The sequence below is a fragment of the Chelonoidis abingdonii genome, chromosome 2 (genome assembly GCF_003597395.2).
Source record: "Chelonoidis abingdonii isolate Lonesome George chromosome 2, CheloAbing_2.0, whole genome shotgun sequence".
NCBI lineage: Eukaryota > Metazoa > Chordata > Testudines > Testudinidae > Chelonoidis > Chelonoidis abingdonii.
The window spans coordinates 257,127,218-257,147,413 of NC_133770.1; the positions used below are offsets into that span (position 1 = coordinate 257,127,218).

Below are 20,196 nucleotides of genomic sequence, written 5' to 3' on the forward strand. Positions count from 1 at the left end.
ATGCAGGCAATGGGTATATTTGAAACCGTTTTTGTTTTCATTATTTCTATACTTGTTTTGAGTTTGACCACTGTTGACCCCGAAATTATCATTTTCCCCCTTTACCTCATCTCCTTTTTTAGGACCCTGGTGACTGGTTTCAGAGAATAATCTTCTTTTAAAGCTTAAAGTATTTTAAATAACTTGTACAGTTCAAGATGTGTGCCAAGGACGTTTTCCAAATAAAACGAGCATTATCATCATTCCTTAAACTTCCTTCTAAAGCACTTTTAGTCTGCTAAGAATGTTGCCTCCGTCAAGCAATATAATGAATCAGGACTGGGTAGTGAGGAAGCTAATTTTCCTCCTGAAAAAACATTGCAGTGAAGTGATTAGAGCAGGGGTCAGCAACGTGTCTGCACACAAGTGTCCGTGGTAAAAATTGAGGTCGGTGGTAATTTTTCAAAAAATTTAATGACTGACATAACCTCCCACCCCTCCCCATCCACACACACAATGTCCGTAACTAAATATGGTAATTTTGTCAAGTGTCCGTTGCGCAACATGGTGCTGCTGACCCCTGGATTAGAGTATGGAACTGGTTTATATTCCTGGGTCTTTCACTGGCCCTGCTGCATTAAAGAGAGATTGTTACTTCCTTATGTTGCCTCAGTTTTACCATCGGTAAAATACTACCTACCAAGATGCCGGGTCACTTAGTCAATGTTTATGAAGCATTTTGAGATCCATGGATAGAAGGTGCTACAAAAGTGCAAAGTATTAATCTTAATGATTTATTATTGTACAAGAGATGTTTCTCCAATGGCATATGTTCATTTATTTAAAAGGTTCATATATTGAAAATTACTTCTTACAAACTGAGTCCTCCTATTACAAGACTTTAATAATCAATTACTCATTTATTAAAAATGTATATTAAATATTTAAACATATGCTTAAAGATTTCAGTTTTTGGAATTAATCGCAGTTTCCAGTGTGCTGCACACAAAAAACCTAAAGTCATCCAAAAGCCAAACAGAAGGCCAGCATTTGGTAATGTCTGTTTGATCGCAAAATGCTCTACATCCCATGAAGTGCTTAATGCCCATTTCCTTGCAAGAAGAATCCCTTTACATGGTATTCGTAGATCATATATTTTAAAGGCCACAGGAAACCATCAAATCACCTAGTCTGACCTCCTGTATAACACAGACCATTATATTTCACTCAGTTGCACCTGTTTTGAACCCAATAACTTCTGTCTGACTGACACATATCTTTGAAAACTGTATCAAGTCTTGATCTGAATATACAAAGATGGAGAATCCACTACTTCCCTTGGTAGTTGTTCCAATGGTTAATCATCCTCACTGTTAAAAATAGATGGGAGATCTTGTTTATAAACTAGTGGACTAGTCTCCTTTTCAACATGCCTTGCTTTGACTCATTTTCTGCCTTAAAAAATACTAAAGAGAACAAACTAATAGCAAATCAGATGGAAATATCCATTATACGCATCACATGCAGTCCAGATTGTCTTGGCATTCTGTTACAAAGGGTCATTTTCAGCTGCTTCTAAGTTTTTCAGAGATATATACATAAATGTTGGGAGAATTCTTCTGATGGGTTCACTTCAAGCATAGGATTGGGGGGGGGGGAACTCTTTTCCACCAAGAAAAATGGTTGCACCTGTTTTTTTAACAGTTCTAATACCTCAGCAGAAACAGATGGAAGATTGGAATTTGGTAGGAATGCAGTCCCAAGGATGCAGATGTGCCTTCCAAGGATCCAATAAATACTGGCTCTGGTTAGGCTAGGTTTACAGGTTTATAAAAAGGACTTTGCACATGTATGCTGGATTATGTTAAATTATTAACATTATTTATCACCTGCCCTTCCATTGACATTTCACATTTGTGCAACATATAAACTGAGAGGAAATTTACATTGAATAGACCATGACTCAGGAATCGGTTGGATGTGCATGCGTGGTTAATAAAATATAGTTGAATTTCAAGTTTGAGAGCATGAGGCTCTAGAATACAAACTAACTTTAGCTCCGCCCACTCTGTCCTGGAAACGTGTGTATGAAAAGAGGCAGGGCTTTGAAGGAATCTTGCCGTCTTACTTATGAGCTAAAAAAACTGTCTGTGGAATGAGGCAAGGGCTCACTGATTGCACATACTGTGCTATAGAGGGTATTTCACCACTATCTAGCAAACAGTAGCATGATCAAATTTCTCTTTACTTTTCTTTATAAAAATCATAAGAAATTCCTTATCAATATCTATATCTATCTATATATTCAGTGATTATCTGCCAAAATCTTAACAATTGGTTCCCTATAAAAGTTCTGATTTAAGGGATGTTTCACAGTATGTATTTTTTGTACCTTTCTCTATAAGAAATGGCAATGCATTGAGTCATTGGGAGTCATACTTAATAAACATTTTTACATGTTTACTACAATAACCTCTCTCTCCCCCCCACAATAATTGTGAGGTAGCTGTTGACGTTTTTCTTACACCCAACAAAATGTTGGTGCATTGCTGAGCTCCTGCCACTCAGCCCGCCGGCTCTGAGCCGGAGGAGCTCAGCCTCAGAGACATCCTCGTGGGGCTGGGGGCCCCTGCAGGGCCTGGGACTAAGGAAAATTGCCCCACTTGCCTCCCCGGGCAGCCCTGGAGCTTGAAGCCCTCCACTCCGCCCCCCACCGGCCTTGCCAGTGGCCACTCAAAGCAGCAGGACATGGGAGCTGAGCTGCCCAGCTGCCGGTGGCTTGGCACGCTGCAGCTCTGAGTGGGGCAGGGCAGGGGCTGAGGGGAGCCTCGGCCTTCACAGCTGAGACTCCTGGGAGCTCAGGTGGGGGACAGGATGGTCCTGCGGGCCGGATGTGGCCTGCAAATCTGAGTTGTTTGTCCACTCGCCTGTCCCTTAACAGTTGGTTCTACACCAGTGTCTAATTTTAACAACCAGTTTTTGCGAACTGGTGGGAACCAGCTCCAGTTCACCACTGTATATTCAAGGGACATTAAAGTTGCAAATATAAGCACTCAAAAGTCAGGAAATGAGAGTTAAAAGTTGCACAGTCTTAACTCTGCCCCTCAAGTCTGTATTATAACAGATTTTCATTACATGATAATATTCAGTTTATTGTGCCGAAGCCCCAGCCTCATTCAGTAAATACATTAGACAGTGGAGATAGCACAGTTATGTGATGAACCGAAAGCCTTGAGCACCGCTGCTCATACATTACACAGCTGCATGGTGCATCATAAATAAGACTGGTGTAATTCACTGCAGAAGTTGTATGGTGCATAGTCCGGGGCAGCTCTAGGCATTTTGCCGCCCCAAGCATGGCAGGCAGGCTGCCTTCGGCGGCTTGCCTGTGGAGGGTCCGCTGGTCCCGTGGCTTCGGCGGACCTCCCGCAGGCACTCGTGGCGACCGGCAAAGCACCCCCAGTGGCTTGCCACTCCAAGCACGCGCTTGGCATGCTGGTGCCTGGAGCCGCCCCTGTGCATAGTGAACAAAGCAAGGAGCCAACAGAAAATGACAAATGCTCTTGTGCATTTCAAAAATCAGTGTTCAGAAATATCAGGTTTTGCACATGCTGGTTAAGAAAATATAGCATATACCAAAACGCAGAAATATTTTGAAAGTTTATCTTTTTTCCCCTCCCTTTTTTTGCTCTCTCCCTTGACTAGAAAGGAGTATAACAGAACTATCCCATACAAAGGAAATTTTTCCATTTCATTTGAGAGCTCAGTTCGGAGTAACAGTGTTTGACTGAAATGGAAAATGTTCCAATAACCTTGCTCACAAAGTACTAACATAACCCAGTTGTGAAACCTTTGGTATACTTTACAGATTACCATTCACAAACTGCATCATATTTCGTTGTTAAAATAGGTGTCTACCTATGCAGCTTATGACGAGCAAAACTGTTCTCCCTGCTGTCCTGTTTAAGACTGTTGACCACTGCAAGTACTTAATATGCACCACATTTCCGTTGGTCACCATTAAACCTATGATGTCAGGAATACCTGGGTTACATCCTATTGCTAGTAGCTGGACATGTTGTAACAACTGAATTAAGGTAAATGGGAAATTCCCGTCTAAAATGTACAGCTAGGGATAGCCCAAGAGGACACATATTGTACCTGTTAACTGGTCTATGAATGTTACATTTCTATAAATACAGTAGCAACAATAAATAAGAATTTATCCACCAGTTTAAAAAAATAAAACAATGCTAAAAGTGATGCTTTGACAATAAGTACATTTCTGATTCTTTAACCTCTGTTACTTTAATAGTTTTACTATTTTGTACTGAAACCATAAAGGTTGAGTGACAAAGTTAAGTGTCTTTTTTCCCTCCCAGTCTCCCAGCATGAATTTCTTATTCAATTCAGCAAAAGGAAACAGCCTGTTAAATTCATGATTAAGTTCTTCAATTCTTTTGAAATTGATACTTGGCTTTGGTGCAAATATCCAACTATGAAACAAAACTGTTCTGCTTTCTCAAGTACAACTACAGTGAGTTAATTTCTCAGAAGCCTTCGAAATATATTTTAATAGATATAAGCATCTCCAAAAGCTGCTCCCATCCTTAATAGAATTTTGTCCTCATGGATCAGTCCTCGGGGTGAAGCCATAGGCCATACCTTGGTTTCGTGGGTAAGATTTTGACTCCAACCACTTCTGCATTCCTGTGCGAAGACTTGCCACTGATGTGACATCAATGGCCTAAAAGGAGGTGCAGATATCTCTTATGCTAATATGTTGCTGTTTTGTCCTCCCAAATAATGGAAGTGCATTGTATCTTCTATTTTAGGGCCTTTTGTGCCCACAGAAATGGCCTCAGGGCTTGACTCTCAATATTTAGATCTATTTGTGTCCTGTCCATTTGCAGTCACTTTATACTGTTACAATTCTGTATTAGTACAGATTGCATTTCCAAAATTAATTTTTCAACCCCAGTATGAAAAAGTCATCAATGAACACAGCTTTCTGTACTAACATGGCATGAAAAACAATCAATAAAACCTGAAACATAATAGGCTTTTAAGTATCTGAACATAATTCAGCCACACTCTTGATCCTTATGCATAAGGCCTGATTCTTTCAATTACACTAGTGCACAGCTGTAGAAACACCTCTGAAACCAATGGAATTAATCCAGCATCAAACTACTATGAGAGCAAAATCAGGCTTCTCACATAAATTCTTTCCAGTAGTTAGCTCATGTTCTCCTAGCCCTATGAAGCATACCCACTGTGACAAAGTTCCTCCTCTACCTTGGTGGGTCCTGCACTTATTTGGCAGATTTGTTCACCTCAGTGATCTTCCCCCCAGTCTGGGTCAACTTCTCCTGTGTCTGATCACGAGTTGGGAGGTTTGGGGGGGGAACCCAGGCCCACCCTCTATTCCAGGTTCCAGCCCAGGGCCCTGGGGATTGCAGCTGTCTATAGTGCCTCCTGTAACAGCTGCATGAAGCTACAACTCCCTGGGCTACTTCCCCATGGCATCCTCCAAGTACCTTCTTTATTCCTCACCACAGGACCTTTCTCCTGGTGTTTGATAATGCTTGTACTCCTTAGTCCTCCAGCAGCACTCTCACTCTCACCTCTTGCTCCCAGCTCCTCATATGCACTTCCTCTCCTCTAGCTCCTCCTCACTTGAGTGGAGTGAGCTCCTTTTTAAACCCAGGTGCCCTGATTAGCCTGTCTTAGTTGGCTGCAGGTGATCTAATCAGCCTGTCTGCCTTAATTGGTTCTAGCAGGTTCCTGATTACTCTAGTGCAGCCCCTGCTCTGGTCACTCAGGGAACAGAAAACTACTCATCCAGTGACCTGTGTATTTGCCTCTACCAGACTCCTGTACCTCACTGGTCTGGGTCTGTCACACCGCTCTTACTGAAAATTGCCTGAGCTTACCTGGGAAAAGCAGAAGTGCTTAATATGGTATGCCATGAAATTCTCCTTAGTTTTTCTCCATTCTTCCCCCCGCTCCTCCATCAGTGGCAGAGTTAAGGCCGCAGGGATAAATGTCTTTTCTCCTTTATTATTTTTGCTACAGCCAATATCAGTCTCTCTCCATGAAGAGTACTAAAACAGTACTTCCAAGTTGTTCTCTTTCATCCTGATTCTTCATAGGAATTCAACAGCTTTTCTCTATCCACTCAGCAGGTCATAGCTGGTATTCCCATTAAGCCATTTGGGCAGTAACCCTCCCATAAAGTATACGCTATGGGGTCTGTATTTTCCCATCCTGCCTTCCAAGATAACTTGAACTCACACATTACAGGCACAAGTCTGATTTTCTAGTAACTCTACTCATCATTCCAATATGTTACTGTTTTTAATAATAGCTTGGTTTGCTGATAGAGTATGTTAGGGTTTGTACCTTCAGTTCTATTAGATTTGAAATTTATTCAACCTTGCTAACTTTCCTCCTGTGGAGTTCATTTCAGTATTCAGTTTTTCTAAAAACTCCAGGAAGTGCAAAAATTATAGTAGTTTATTCTTTCTAGAAAAGGATTTTTTCTGACATTACCCTGCTCATCTGTTCACTCTTCTTCTCAATGAGGAGGTACTCAATGCAGCTTTGGCAGCGTTCCTGCACATGATGAAAAAGGCTGTGGGCTAAAAGAACCCCATCCTGGTCTGATAGTGCTTGTTAGACATATGGAACACAATACCATTGCCTCGGGATAGCATAAAATACTTCTGCAAAATGCTGATTTAAATGATTATACTTGCTGTTTTTACTTCAACCCCACAAGGGGAACTGACCTTATCTACAAGTACTCTGGGCCCAAAGCACAGGTGAGTCTCAGGGTACATCTACCCAGGGATAAAAGACCAAGGTGGAGCTGACTTGGACTTGTGGGGCTCAGGCTGTGGGGCTAAAAATGGGCTCCAACCCAAGCCCAAATATCTACACAGAGCCCTGTGAGCCCAAGTCAGGTGACCTGGGCCAGTTGCGGGTTTGTTATCCCGCTGTAGACATATCCCAAGTGAGTATGAAAAAGTGGGAATCTACCTTGGTGTTGCTATACTTTCTTACTTCAATGTGTCTGTTATGCCAAATTAGGACTCCTTTAGGGATACTTATATTCTCTTTGACTCATATTTCCAAATTCAGAGTTGTTGCCTAAATTAGATTTCTCCACACTAACAGACACCTGTAGAGCTACTAATATGTGGTCTACCTATGCCCAACGGAGTCACTGTAAGTGTAATTTACCTGCTGATAAACTAGAAGAATGTGTAAATCAAATTAGCCTCCACATTACTTTAATTTACATCATCTTCCAGCGCCTCCATGTATAAATCACACCAACTCCCTTAGACATAGGTAGTGTATGCGTGCAAAACTCTAAAGAAATCTGACTACGAGAGGTCTAACTTACTTATCGCTTTCCTCAGCTTCAGCGAATCTGGCCCATTGTCTCACCAACATGCCAAAATCCTGATTGAAAGGCCCATGCCCGCTGGTGAGACAGTTTGGTTCAAAATGCCAGTTTATAATCTGGCTTCTCAAATTCAACTGCCAACAAGTAATGGTGTTTTTCAACACCTCTCCGCTGGGAAATGAATGCACAAACCTCACTTCATAATGCTCAAGGTGAACTGATTTAAATCGCTGATTGTAATCATGATTTAAATAATCTACTTTAATTGTGTTTTGAATTTTTGCTTTTTTGTTATTTTCCTAAAGAAAGGTTGATTTCTTGTTAGTTAGTAACCACTCAGACATGTTGCTTTACCACTAAATACAGCCCTAACAATAACTTTCATATTTGATTTTGCTAACTAGGAGGATACACTATATCTATACACATTTATTTAGCTTCTTAATTTTTCCATTTTTTTATTGTTGCAAAATGGTGAATAGTGTCTTACGTATTTACTAGATGATGATAAATCAAAAGTGAACAATTAATGTCAAGCTGCGTTTGGATATAAATTGGAATTCAATTAAATCTGTTTTTATTAAATAAATTTTAACTGTGCTGGATCCATAAGAAAAATGTTTATTAGACATGTTTGCATTTAAAATTGATGTATTAAACATAGGAAGTATTATCTGTAGTTAAACTGATTATTTATGGTCACCTTGTCCTTCCAGATTTTAAAACTACATCTCATCCTTTCACACCTAGCTTTTATTCATAGATTGGAAGAGTAAAACAAGCTTTCCTGCTTTTTCAACACCAAAGTGGTTTCTTAATTTTGAATTAACTGGTCATTGAACTAAACTATCTGAAATGAAAAAAACACACACACTGCACCTGCTGAACAGGCTACTGCTATCAAAAGCTGGTTTAGCACTTCAACAAACTTTGCTCTCAGGTGCTTAGTCAGTAACTTCCAATAGTTCAGTGTTTACTCCTGTGGGAATTCTGCACCACTGCATAAGAGCAGAATTTAATGTTCCCACAGATTTTACTTTTCCCACAGAATAATTGATTCATGCAGCCCTCCAGGCAGCAGTCTCAGGCGAGAACATCTGGTTCAAGTGTCAGGAGCAACCGAGGGAAGACATAAATCACCATCTGGGGGGGTGGAGTGGGACTCTGTCACTCTCACTTGCTATTTGCAGTGCGCCCAGAGCCAGGGAAGGACAGGGCTGGTGATGCCTCAGCCAGTGGCTCCTATCACATGCTGGACTTCAGCTGCTAGTTCTGGATGGGCTGGGCTGATACGGGACTTCCTCTTCCCCTGCACTGGCTGGGACTGTGTCAGATCCACCCCCAGAAACCACCTCTGGCTGCAGGAAATTCCGCACCCCCATTGCTTCCTTTCCCCATTGCTTCCCACCTGTGGGGGGGAGTCACCACTGTATGGGGAGCTGCCCCCCCACATCTGCCCAACCTCCATGCATCCAGACCCCACCACCACCAACCAGACCTCTCACCCATGAGTCCCACCCTTTGCATCCAGATTCCTTGCACACAGACTTCCCCACCAAGTCCCCAACCTCTGCACCTAGACCACCTCCTGAGCCCTCAGCAGTCACACCCCCTGTGATGCTCAGTACCTTGAGGAAACACCCAGCACCTCCATGTTCATCCTTGTAAAATGATTGTGTGGTATCTGATGCAAAGTTTGTCATGTCGGCTGTCTTCGGAAGGCTCATGATGCACTGAGCATTGTTGTTACAGTACTATTATAGGTTATAATTTCATGTATGTAGTTATGAGGCTGAAAATGTATCCTCATGGCTTAAAATAAGCCCAGGCAAAAACTCTCCAAGAGCAAAGAGGCAATTCACACCTCATCAGGGCAGGTACGGGACAAACCCAGCCTCACAGGAACAAGGGACAGTGGCCTAGACAGCAACAAAAGGATCTGTTGGGACTCTCGAGTGAATCACCCCCCTTCCTCTGGCCAGTTTGGGACAGTGATGAGGTAATGCTCACTTGACTCTGGAGGGAGGGCAGAGGCAAAGCCAAGAGGGAAGAAAGAATATGATAAAAGGAAGAGACGTTTGACATGCTCTTCAGTCTCTTGGTGTGGGGTCTGTAGATGTAGGTTGAAGAGAGAGGAAGTGCTGATCAAAGTGGAGAGCCTGGCTGATGAGCAACCAGCCAGCCTGTGGTGAGAAGCATCTAACGTTGTAAGGGCAGTGAAAGTGTTAAGATCAGTTTAGAATGCGTTTTGCTTTTATTTCATTTGACCAAATCCAACTTATGCTTTGACTTATAATCACTTAAAATCTATCTTTCATAGTTAATAAATGTGTTTGTTTATTTACGCAGTGCGTTTGGTTTAAAGTGTGTCAGAGGCTCCCGTTGGGATAACAATCCTGGTATATATCAATTTCTTTGTTAAAATGACCAACTCATATAAGTTTGCAGCATACAGTGGGCATAATTGGACACTACAAGATGGAGGTTCCTAGGGTTGAGTCTGGGACCGGAGATTTTGGCTAGTGTCATTCAGTTGCACAATCCAAGGAACAGCTTACATGCCAGAGGTTGTGTGTGAACAGCCCAGGAGTGGCGGTTCTCACAAGAGAGCAGGGTAAGGCTGGCTCCCAGAGTCGAGGATTGGAATAGCCTAGCAGCTCACCAGTCCAGATAACACCAGAGGGAAACATCACAGTGGTGCACCGAGCAGGGTGTATGTGCAGCTTGTTACTCCAAGTGGAGTTCACACTTTAAGCACTGATATTTGTGATTTTAAGTGAGTCTTAAGTGCAGTGGCTAAGAACAGTCAGGAAGAGGTCACAGTTTGTTATTTTTTGTCTGCTTATTTTGGTAAAGGGAGTAGGAACAGAAAAGCACGAAAATGAGTGAAAGCAGTGAAGCAATTGTGAAGTTCGAGCTTTTCAGGCTGCAGTCTGCAGAAAAGGAGAGGGAGCACCACAGATTATTGCAATGGAAAGAACTGGAAATAAAAGAAAAAAACAGAGAGAAAAAAGTGAAAAACCAACTGGACCTGATAGAGAAGCAGAACCAGAGGCCCCCTACCCCACCTATCACTCCAAAAATCCATAAATGGGAACACTTATGTCCTGCATAGAGTGAGGATGATGATATTGCTCATTTTCTAACTACCTTCGAAAGGCTTTGTGTAATACATGAAATCCCTGATAAGAGAGGTCCTACCCTGATTGTGAAATTAACAGGTAAAGCTCAAAATGTATTCAATGGAATGCCTATTGAAGATGCTTTAGACTACCGTAAATTTAAAGATACTGTTTTGCGAAGTTTTCAGATTACCCTTGAAACATATAAAGTAAAATTTAGGAATCTTAAGAGAGATTGGTATGAGTCATGTGGAGGGAGTAATGCACAACTTCTTGTCCCCCCTCCAGTTAGAAATTATATAAGCTGGGTCATATTATAAACAAGAAATAATTTTATTAACTACAAAAGGTGAATTTTAAGTGAATAAAAGATATGACAGAACAAAGCAGATTACTGACCAAATAAAGCAAAATATGCAAGCTAAGCTCAATATACTTAAAAAAAAAACAAACAAACAAAAAAAAAAAAAAACAGGTTACCAAATGTAAATTCTCACCCTAAATGTTATTTTAGGCAGGTTGCAAAGTTTCTGTGGTTCAGAGTTCCAGTTATATTTCTTTTCAGACTGGACCCCTGCATCAGTCTGGACCCCACCCGACCCCATTCCACCCATTGCCTTCACTTCAGGTACCTTTAGCAGTCTTTCTTCTTGGGCAGACAGGCCATGGAGAAGAGCAGTCCCATTTACCTTCCTCCTCACCCTTAAATAGGATTTACATAAAGGTGGAAATCCTTTGTTTCCCAAACTTGACCCCCCACACACATCCCTTCCAGTGGAAAGTTACAAGAAGTCCCAGGTAATGTTTAGTATCAGGTGACAAGACCACCTGACTCTGTAGTATCACATCATCCAGGAATCAGTGGCAGTATGGAGCGTCCGCAAGAAGGCCAAGCCTTTTCACAGTCCATTGTCCTGCTGATGAGTCATCAACCCTGTCTGGCTTTTCCACGTTGTACCTGAAGTGCTAGAAGTGGGCATCACCCAAAATACCATAGTTGAAATACAGATACATAGTTAATATTCCTAACTTCAGATACAGAAATGATACAGGCATACAAATTGGATAATCACATTCAGTAAATTATAACCTTTCCAATGATATCTTACAAAATCCATCTTGCATAAAGTACATCTCAGTTATGTCATATTCACATCATAAGCATATTTTTATAAAGAATATGGAGTGAAACGTCACAATGCTGTTTTATTTTAATTTTTTTTTCTCTCTCAGAAGTCTTTGCTGAATGGGCTGGCCCTTAACACTGTACACAGGATGCATCCCAAAAAGAGACAATCTGTATTTCTTACCTATTTGTTTCCTGTATTGCTCAACAGGAATTCTTGCAGCAGACGCATCCTTTCTTCCCATCCTTTCTGAGTCCAAAATCACTAAGTAAGGAAGGGGGGGGGGGGGAAATCACATTATTTTTAAATAATGAATTATCTAAACAAACCAATGGATTCTATGCATGTCACAGAAAGTCTTTAGCAAGTAAAATTGTTATCTAAATTATATACAAAAGGAATAAACCTATACATGGTAGAAATGGTTAGAACATAAGAATGGCCGTACTTGGCCAGACCCAAAGATCCAACTAGCCCAGTATCCTGTCTACCAACAGTGGCCAATGCCAGGTGCCCCAGAGGGAGTAAACTCAACAGGTAATGATCAAGTGATCTCCCTCCTGCCATCCATCTCCACCCTCTGACAAACAGAGGCTAGGGACATCTTGGTTAATATCCATTTACAGACTTAACCTCCATGAATTTATCCAGTTCTTTTAAATGCTGTTATAGTCCTAGTCTTCACAACCTCCTCAGGTAAGGAGTTTCACAAATTAACTGTGTGCTGTGTGCAGAAGAACTTCCTTTTATTTGTTTTAAACCTGCTGCCTATTAATTTCACTTGATGACCCCTAGTTCTTGTATTATGGGAATAAGAAAATAACTTTTCCTTATTTATTTTCTCTACATCACTCATGATTTTCTAAACCTCTATCATATCCCGTCTTAGTCTCCTCTTTTCCAAGCTGAAAAGTCCTAGCCTCTTTAATAATCTCTCCTCATATGGGACCTGCTCCAAACTCCTAATCATTTTAGTTGCCCTTCTCTGAACCTTTTCCAATGCCAGTATGACTTTTTTGAGATGAGACTACATCTGTACGCAGTATTCAAGATGTGGGCATATCATGGATTTATATAAGGGCAATGAGATACTCTCCATCTTATTTTCCATTCCCTTTTTAATGATTCCAAACATCCTGTTTGCTTTTTTGACCGCCGCTGCACACTGCATGAACGTCTTCAGAGAACTATTCACAATAACTCCAAGATCTTTTTCCTGACTCGTTGTAGCTAAATTATCTCCCATCACATTGTATGTATAGTTGGGGTTATTTTTTCCAATGTGCATTACTTTACATTTATCCACATTAAATTCCATTTGCCATTTTATTGCCCACTTAGTTTTGTGAGATCTTTTTGAAGTTCTTCATAGTCTGCTTTGGTCTTAACTATCCTGAGCAGTTTAGTATCATCTGCAAACTTTATTTTACTAGGTTTTACTAGGTATTTTATTAGGTTACTAACTTTTCTGTAACTGTTTTTCTTTTAGATGTGTTGCACATGTCTACTCAGCTGTAGGTGTATGTGCACCCTACCTCAATGTGCAGTTGTCAGAATTTTTCCCTTAGTGGTACCCATCGGGGCAGCACAATCACACTCTGCTGCCTCGTGCAGGTATAAAGTGCAGAACCACCACTGACCTTCCTCAGCTTCTTCCTATCGGAAAGACTCACTGAAGAGAGGAAGAAGGGCAGGTCATGGAATGGACATGTGCACACCTTGAAGAACAACAGTTATGGAAAAGTTAGTAACCATTTCTTCTTCTTCAAGTGATAGCACAGATGACTCAAAAGCAGTCCAACTGCAGGACAACTTGTCCAAACTTAGCAATGTCTCTAGACTGCCAAGAGATAGCATAGTGATAGGCAAACATATGCCATGATGACCAGGTTGTCACTTTGGAAATATCTAATATGGGAACATGGGCCAGGGGCTGCTTCGGATCTAGTCAAATGACCCAACACTCTATCCACAGGCTTCACATTCACCAACTGGTAACCTAAGTAGATATCCAAAATGTGATCCTTTGGGCGTATACAGGACACATCTTCATTCTGTCCACCCATGCTGTGAACAGTTGTGTTGAAGACCTCAAACAGAGGTAGGCAACCTATGGCACGCGTGCGAACGCGGCAAGCGAGCTGATTTTCAGTGGCACTTACACTGCTCGGGTCCTGGCCACTGGTCCGGGGGCCTCTGCATTTTAATTTAACTTTAAATGAAGCTTCTTAAACTTTTTAAAAACCTTAATTACTTTACATACAACAATAGTTTAGTTATATATTATAGACTTATAGAAAGAGACCTTCTAAAAACATTAAAATGTATTACTGGCACGCGAAACCTTAAATTAGAGTGAATAAATGAAGACTCAGCACACCACTTCTGAAAGGTTGCCGACCCCTGACCTAAAAGGTTTAGTCGGTTCTAGATTAAAACAAAAAACAAAACAAAAAAAAACCTAAAGCTTTTCCAATATTTAGAGTATGAAGCCTCTCCTCACTTTTATAATCATGAGGCTTTGGGAAGAAGGTTGGTAAGAAGACTGCTTTGTTAAATTTGAAAACTAAACAGGGAGCAGGTCATTAGAGGTTCAAAGGGGGTGACCCATCAGTTTTTCTAAGACTAGATTCAAGCTCCGTGGGGGAACAGGATTTTGCATGTATGAAAATAGCCTAACAAGGCCCTTTAAAAATCTTACAGATATAAGGCTGAAAAAAGAGAATGGTTATCAACAGATGGGTGGAAGGCTAAGATAGCCACTAAAAGCACTCTGATTGAACTAATCGCCAATGCTTAGTGTTTTAGGGACAGAAGATTGTTTCTGTTCAGCACATACAGGACTAAGATCAGAAAAGCTCCTTTCATTCTAACCCAGACAGAGAACTTCTTCCATTTAGCGAAGTACTCCTAGCTGATGGTTTTCTACTATTTAGCAGCACTTCCTGAACAACCCTAGAAAAGAGACTTCTCTGCAGTCATTAGCCACAAGGCCTCCGAGTCATCAGGAGAAGGGTCTGCAAACTGGGATGGAGGAGATGACCCTGATTCTGTGAAATCAAGTCCATGTGTAGCAGGAATGACAATGAAGGGGACTAACTGATAGGTTCAATAGCTCCAAAAAACAGTGTTGAGAGGGTCATCCCTCAGTATAAGATGAGATTTGTTCTGCTTAACTTTGCACAGAACTTTGGGCAGGAGAGAAATGGGAAGAAAAGCATACAAGTGTTCATCTGACCACGACAGTAGAAACGCATCTGTCAAGGAATCTGGACTGTGGCCCACTGCAGAGCAAAACTGGTGACATTTTTGGTGTCTTTTGTTGCAAACAGATCCACTTGTGGAGTTCCCAAAAGCTGGAGAATGGACCTTGCTACATCTGCATGAAGGACCACTTGCAGTGGTTGATGAACGGCCTATTAGGCAATCTGCCAATGTACTGTGGATCTGTGGAAGGTAACCTGCTTTCAGGATTATGGAATTGGCAATGCAGAAGACCCAAAGCAGAATTGCTAAATGACACAGCAGTGAAAATCAGGCTCCTCCTAGTTTTTTTTTTTTTACATAAAACATGGCCACTGTATCATTGGTCATAACCAACAAACCCCTTCCTTTGATTTGTGGAAGAAATGCCATGCAAGCTAACCAGACAGCCTGCAACTCCCTGACATTTATCTGCAGACTGAGATCTTGGGAAGACCAGAGATCTTGTGTCTGTAGCAGACCCAAATGAGTCTCACTCCTCCACCAGTATGTTGGTGTGAGGTATCCATGACTAAGATGAGAGATTGTTGAGGCCGGGCAAAGGGAACTCCCTTGAAAATGTTGGCAGGATCTATCCACCAATCTAGGGAGGATAAGACTCAATCTGGAATGTGAACTATCATCTCCATGATGCTTCCTCAATGACATACACTTCAGCCAACCAGCCCCATAGCTCTCTCAAACGTAATTCCAGGAAATAGGTTTTTTGAACCAGAGACAGAATGGACTTCTCCATGTTGATCAGCACGCCAAGCTCATCTAACACGGGCCAAAAGTAGTCTCGCACAACAACATGGCTTCATGAGAGAGGTCCCTGAAAAGGGACAGGGACAGGATTACTGCACTTCCACCATGTTAAAAATCTACCAATCTGTTGTGAAATGAGCCAAAACACATTTTGTGAGTGGTTTGCAAAAACTGAAGAAGGAAAAGAAGACACTCTTACACCTGGTATCTGCTCTTGGCAAACACATCAAAGTAAGAATGCAGCCAGAGGCACAGAGTGGTGGTGGACATCTCTTGTAACGAGGCCCAAGGATCCTTTCAGTAAGCATCATGCTGGAATTGAGGGTGAATCCAGGGTGAGCACGTACTGGATGCAGGTTGGTGGATATGACTAGGCTAAGACATATAGGAACTCATTTCAGAATCCAAGGGAGAAGAAATGTCAACAAAGGAGGAGCCATCCATACTGGAGAGGTAAGCTCAGAATCTGGAGAAGGGGGTGCTGCCGAGATCATTTGCAGCTTTCTCCTCAAGGACACCATTTTGAACGGAACACTAACTGCTGCATCCCATGTTCCCACATGGTGCAGAGGTGAAGGAATGAGTGTTGGTACCTTGGGCGCCAGGCAACATTCTTGCATTGCCAGAGAAAATTGTACTGAGAAATTCAACAACCCTCTCACAACCGCAAATGCTTTGGGAGTAAATAGTACCGGAAAGTGTTCTGGTCCTGTGGTACCGAAGCCTGAGGTGATAACGCTGATGGCACTTCAGGAGTTAGTCTCAACAGGCCTGTAGTAGCTCTGGAATCAATGAACTCCCTGTTTTGATGTGTGCACCAGAGTGCCTCCTTTTAAAGCGCGCCTCCAAGTCCTTTGACTGCTCTGTCTCTGCTCGAGGTACCTGGTACCAAGTTTGACTTGCAGTAACTCTTCTTTGGCACCAACAAAATTGACTTACCTATTGGTACCAGCAAGGCTGGAGGAACATAGCTGACTAATGAGCTCAGCACCCAGAGTGGGGTGGATGGTTCAATGGAAGGCAGAGCATTGAAATCAACAACAGGAACTTAAACCTGATTGCCCTGTCCTTTTTGGATCAGGACTTAAAACCCTTACGGATTCTGTATCTGCACTCACGTGAGCCTCCCCCAAGCACTTAAGGCAGCTGGGTCACTACGATCACTAATTGGCAGTGGTTTGCCACAAGAGTGGCAAGCTTTGAAGCTTGGAGAGCACAGCGCAGCTCTTGGATTAGAACCAAATTGGGAATCGGTGACAAACTTTTAAACTACTAAATAAAGCTACACTACCTAAACTACAGACCATTAACAAAAATAGATACTACTATCTATTTACAACAAAAAGAAGGGACTTGAAAAGACAAAAATGGGAGTTTCAACAACTGTCTTGGGGGTAAGAAGGAACTTGAGGTGGCTCTGCCTTTTATGCCTGCATGTAATACACGAGGCGGCACAAGGCACTCATGCCACCTGATGTGTACCATTAAGGGAAAAAATTCTCCAACAGCTGTGCACTGGAGCACACATACACCTACAGTAGAATGTTCATGTACTATCATTCAAAGAAGACCAATGAAATACTGGAACTAATCATCAATATTACAAACACTATAAGATGAAATCTAAAAGTACTCTTTTTCTATGATTTGGTTTATTAATATTACAGAAGCATTACTTTGAACAACAAAATAAACACAGTATAAGAAATTATAACAAAACAAGCTTCCATCCAATATGAACCTTCCTCTGCAGCATGGGGCACGGGTCACTTGCTGGAGGATTCTCTGCAGTTTGAGGTCTTCAAACCACAATTTGAGGACTTCAATAACTCAGACATAGGTTAGGGGGTTGTTATAGAAGTGGATGGGTGAGATTCTGTGGCCTGCCTTGTGCAGGAGGTCAGACTAGATGATCATAATGGTCTCTTCTGACCTTAAAGTCTATGAGTCTATAGTTGAAATCACTTTTAGTATAACTATATTTCTGCGATAAATCACTGACAACTTAAAAAGTCTGCTATTATTCAGATTTCTACTATGTCCATCCCCACAGAATCTGGGTACCCAAGAATATAAGTTAGTAAAAGAAAAGAATTTGCAAGCTCATACAGATATAGGGCCAGGCTGTGCTTGAGATCCACATGAAGAGGCCTCCCATGCACTTACCTCCCCCATCCAAAGTAGAATGGGGAGTCTGCTTGCCTTCACAGAAGCAGTGCCCCATTCTCCTGCCACCCAGGGAAGCCTGTCCATAGTTCTAGAAATCGCCAAGTGAGGAAAGGGTGGATAGTAGGTGGAGCCACTTTGATTGTCCTCAAACTTCACCTACAGCAAAATCAGAGGAGAATAAATACTGTCAGAGCCTGTATTAACTTTCCTGTGTTTCTTATATTAACTCTCCTTCCTCTTAAAGGGGAGTCTCAAGAACAGTCATTGATGAGCCTTGACAGTGCCATGCTGTCAGAGGGCCACAGGGCAGCACCAGGGGATGCAGAGCTACTGCAGAAATGCTGGGACTCCACATGGATGGCCTCTATCCCAGGATGATACCCAAGATCCATGTACATGTCTGGGGATCAGCAAGCAGTGTGGGTCTGATTCATTTTCTTCTAATGCGGGGAATAAACAGATGAATTCAGAGAAAATTCTGGAGAGGTAACTGTATTGATTTTCCTGGATTGCAGCTCAGTCTAGAACTGAGGTACCTTAGTCCTCACACTTGCTATTCTAATTCCAGGTTTGTCTTGACCTGAGATGACAAATCAGATCATATTATACATGTGTAGTAACTGGGATGTGCACAAATGAAGACTACAAATCTATAACCTAACTCAGGTCTCCAGAGTCTAAATCCACTATCTCTCTATTAATATTATTTTTTAAACCTTCAGAGTAATATGTGTTCTAAAATTAAAACAGCAAGGATGAAGTTCACCCATCACCTTCCAAAGTCTAAGTAATCAACCTTTTGTATAGGGAACTCCAAATAGACTGGAGCGAATTGGAATCTACCTCCCAACTTGCACGCAGGCTGGGAAGCTGCACACAGTCCCTCTGAGGCTGCTATTCCCACTAATAATCACAGCTTCTTCACACGTTGGTATCACTTTTCTCTACTAGATCCACACAATCATGGTTCCAATAACCCTTCCAGACAATCTCAAACACACCAGCTGCGTGTTATATAAGAGGTGCTAAGATGCTGTATACAGCTGCTCCCTCTGTATGTTTCTCTCCCCACCAAGTAACAACACATGGTTTACCTGGTGCAGTGGGATACTGGAAATGGATTAATTTCACCCTCTATTCCAAAAACCAAAATCTGGTTTTAAATCTATGTGCAAAAATAAATATTAAACCACCAAGACAAGTTTGTCAAATGAGCTATTGTCAATGGCATAACTGTTTTCAAGCCAGGTTCAAAGCAGTCTCAGGAATGATCCCCGGGGCTTATTCATGCATCAAACAATACAGCAATTATTTTCACTGTCTGTCCATTTGGTCATTTGGGGACCAATTCTACTTTCTGCTGACAGTACTGGCCAGAAATCAGTACCCATTACATCAGAGCAAATACAGAGTAACTCCATTAACTTAAATGGAGTTACTTGAGATTTAAACTCATGTAAATAACTGAAGAATTTGGCCAATGGCAAAATTTCGACTGACTTTAACAGTAGAAACAAGCCCTATATCTTAAGGTATGAACCACGAGATTTAGAATGAACCTGAGTCTTCACAAATCAGTGAATATTTTAAATGTGTTCAAGAGGAACAGAAATATACAAATTAACATTGCTGTACTTTTAGTGCAGGTCAAAATTAATATCACTGAAGATTTTCATATACTAGGTAGGTACATTTAACATGGTAAATAACCAACATTTAGGTATCTATAGCATATACTAAGCTGAATGAAACTAAGGAAAAAGTATCACATCTGGTTTTTTTTCAGTACCTTGCCCCTATTGCCTATAAAATCACAACCCAGCTTACATCATGGCAACAGTAATGGAAAATAAAGTTAATATTTCAACTAACAAAGTAGATAATACAACAGTTTATACAGTAAAATCTAGTTTTTGGTTTACTTTATTCCACTGTTAGAAACAATGTCTGACTTGCCTTTTGCATTTTCAATAGCCTAGTAATGTTTTGTAACAAAATGTTAGCTGTGAAAGATGCTTGTAGTTTTAGCACTGCCAATAAAATACAGGAGTGCAGAAAAATTATTTCCCAGTAGTTAAAATATATATTTGGCCTACTTAATATGAGCCACAGAGACATGCCTGTTCATCTGTATGGTTCAAACTGTCACTGACTCAGGCATCTAGAACCTCTAAAATGCTGTGACTTTCTTTGTTCTTCAAAGCCATTCAGTAATCATCATTCATTTCTACTGCTTTGATGGTTAGATAGCAAACTCCTGAGAAACCCATAGAGACATTAGCACACACAGCCGCAATGTCTAATAAGACAGCTATTTACATAAAAGATCAGCCACAATTTAAAATATGTTGTGATAAATGTCGAAGGGGAA

The 20,196-nt window shown here is 41.3% G+C and overlaps 1 protein-coding gene across 9 annotated transcripts in view; it reads right to left on the minus strand.

Annotated features, from left to right (window-relative positions):
• Window positions 1–20,196, minus strand: part of TRIQK (triple QxxK/R motif containing) — a 91,385-nt gene that overhangs the window by 49,528 nt on the left and 21,661 nt on the right. For 5 of the 9 annotated variants that reach the window (XR_012655373.1, XR_012655375.1, XM_075063095.1 and 2 more), the window contains one exon: window positions 11,829–11,909. Coding sequence is in view for 6 of the 9 variants with exons in the window: in XM_075063095.1 (XP_074919196.1) it covers window positions 11,829–11,889 (61 nt within the window). In the remaining 3 variants the exon portion in view is untranslated. Of the gene's footprint in view, window positions 1–11,828; window positions 11,910–17,822; window positions 17,982–20,196 lie in introns of all 9 variants that reach the window. The other 4 variants (XR_012655374.1, XM_075063098.1, XM_075063096.1 and 1 more) reach the window with 1 other exon arrangement.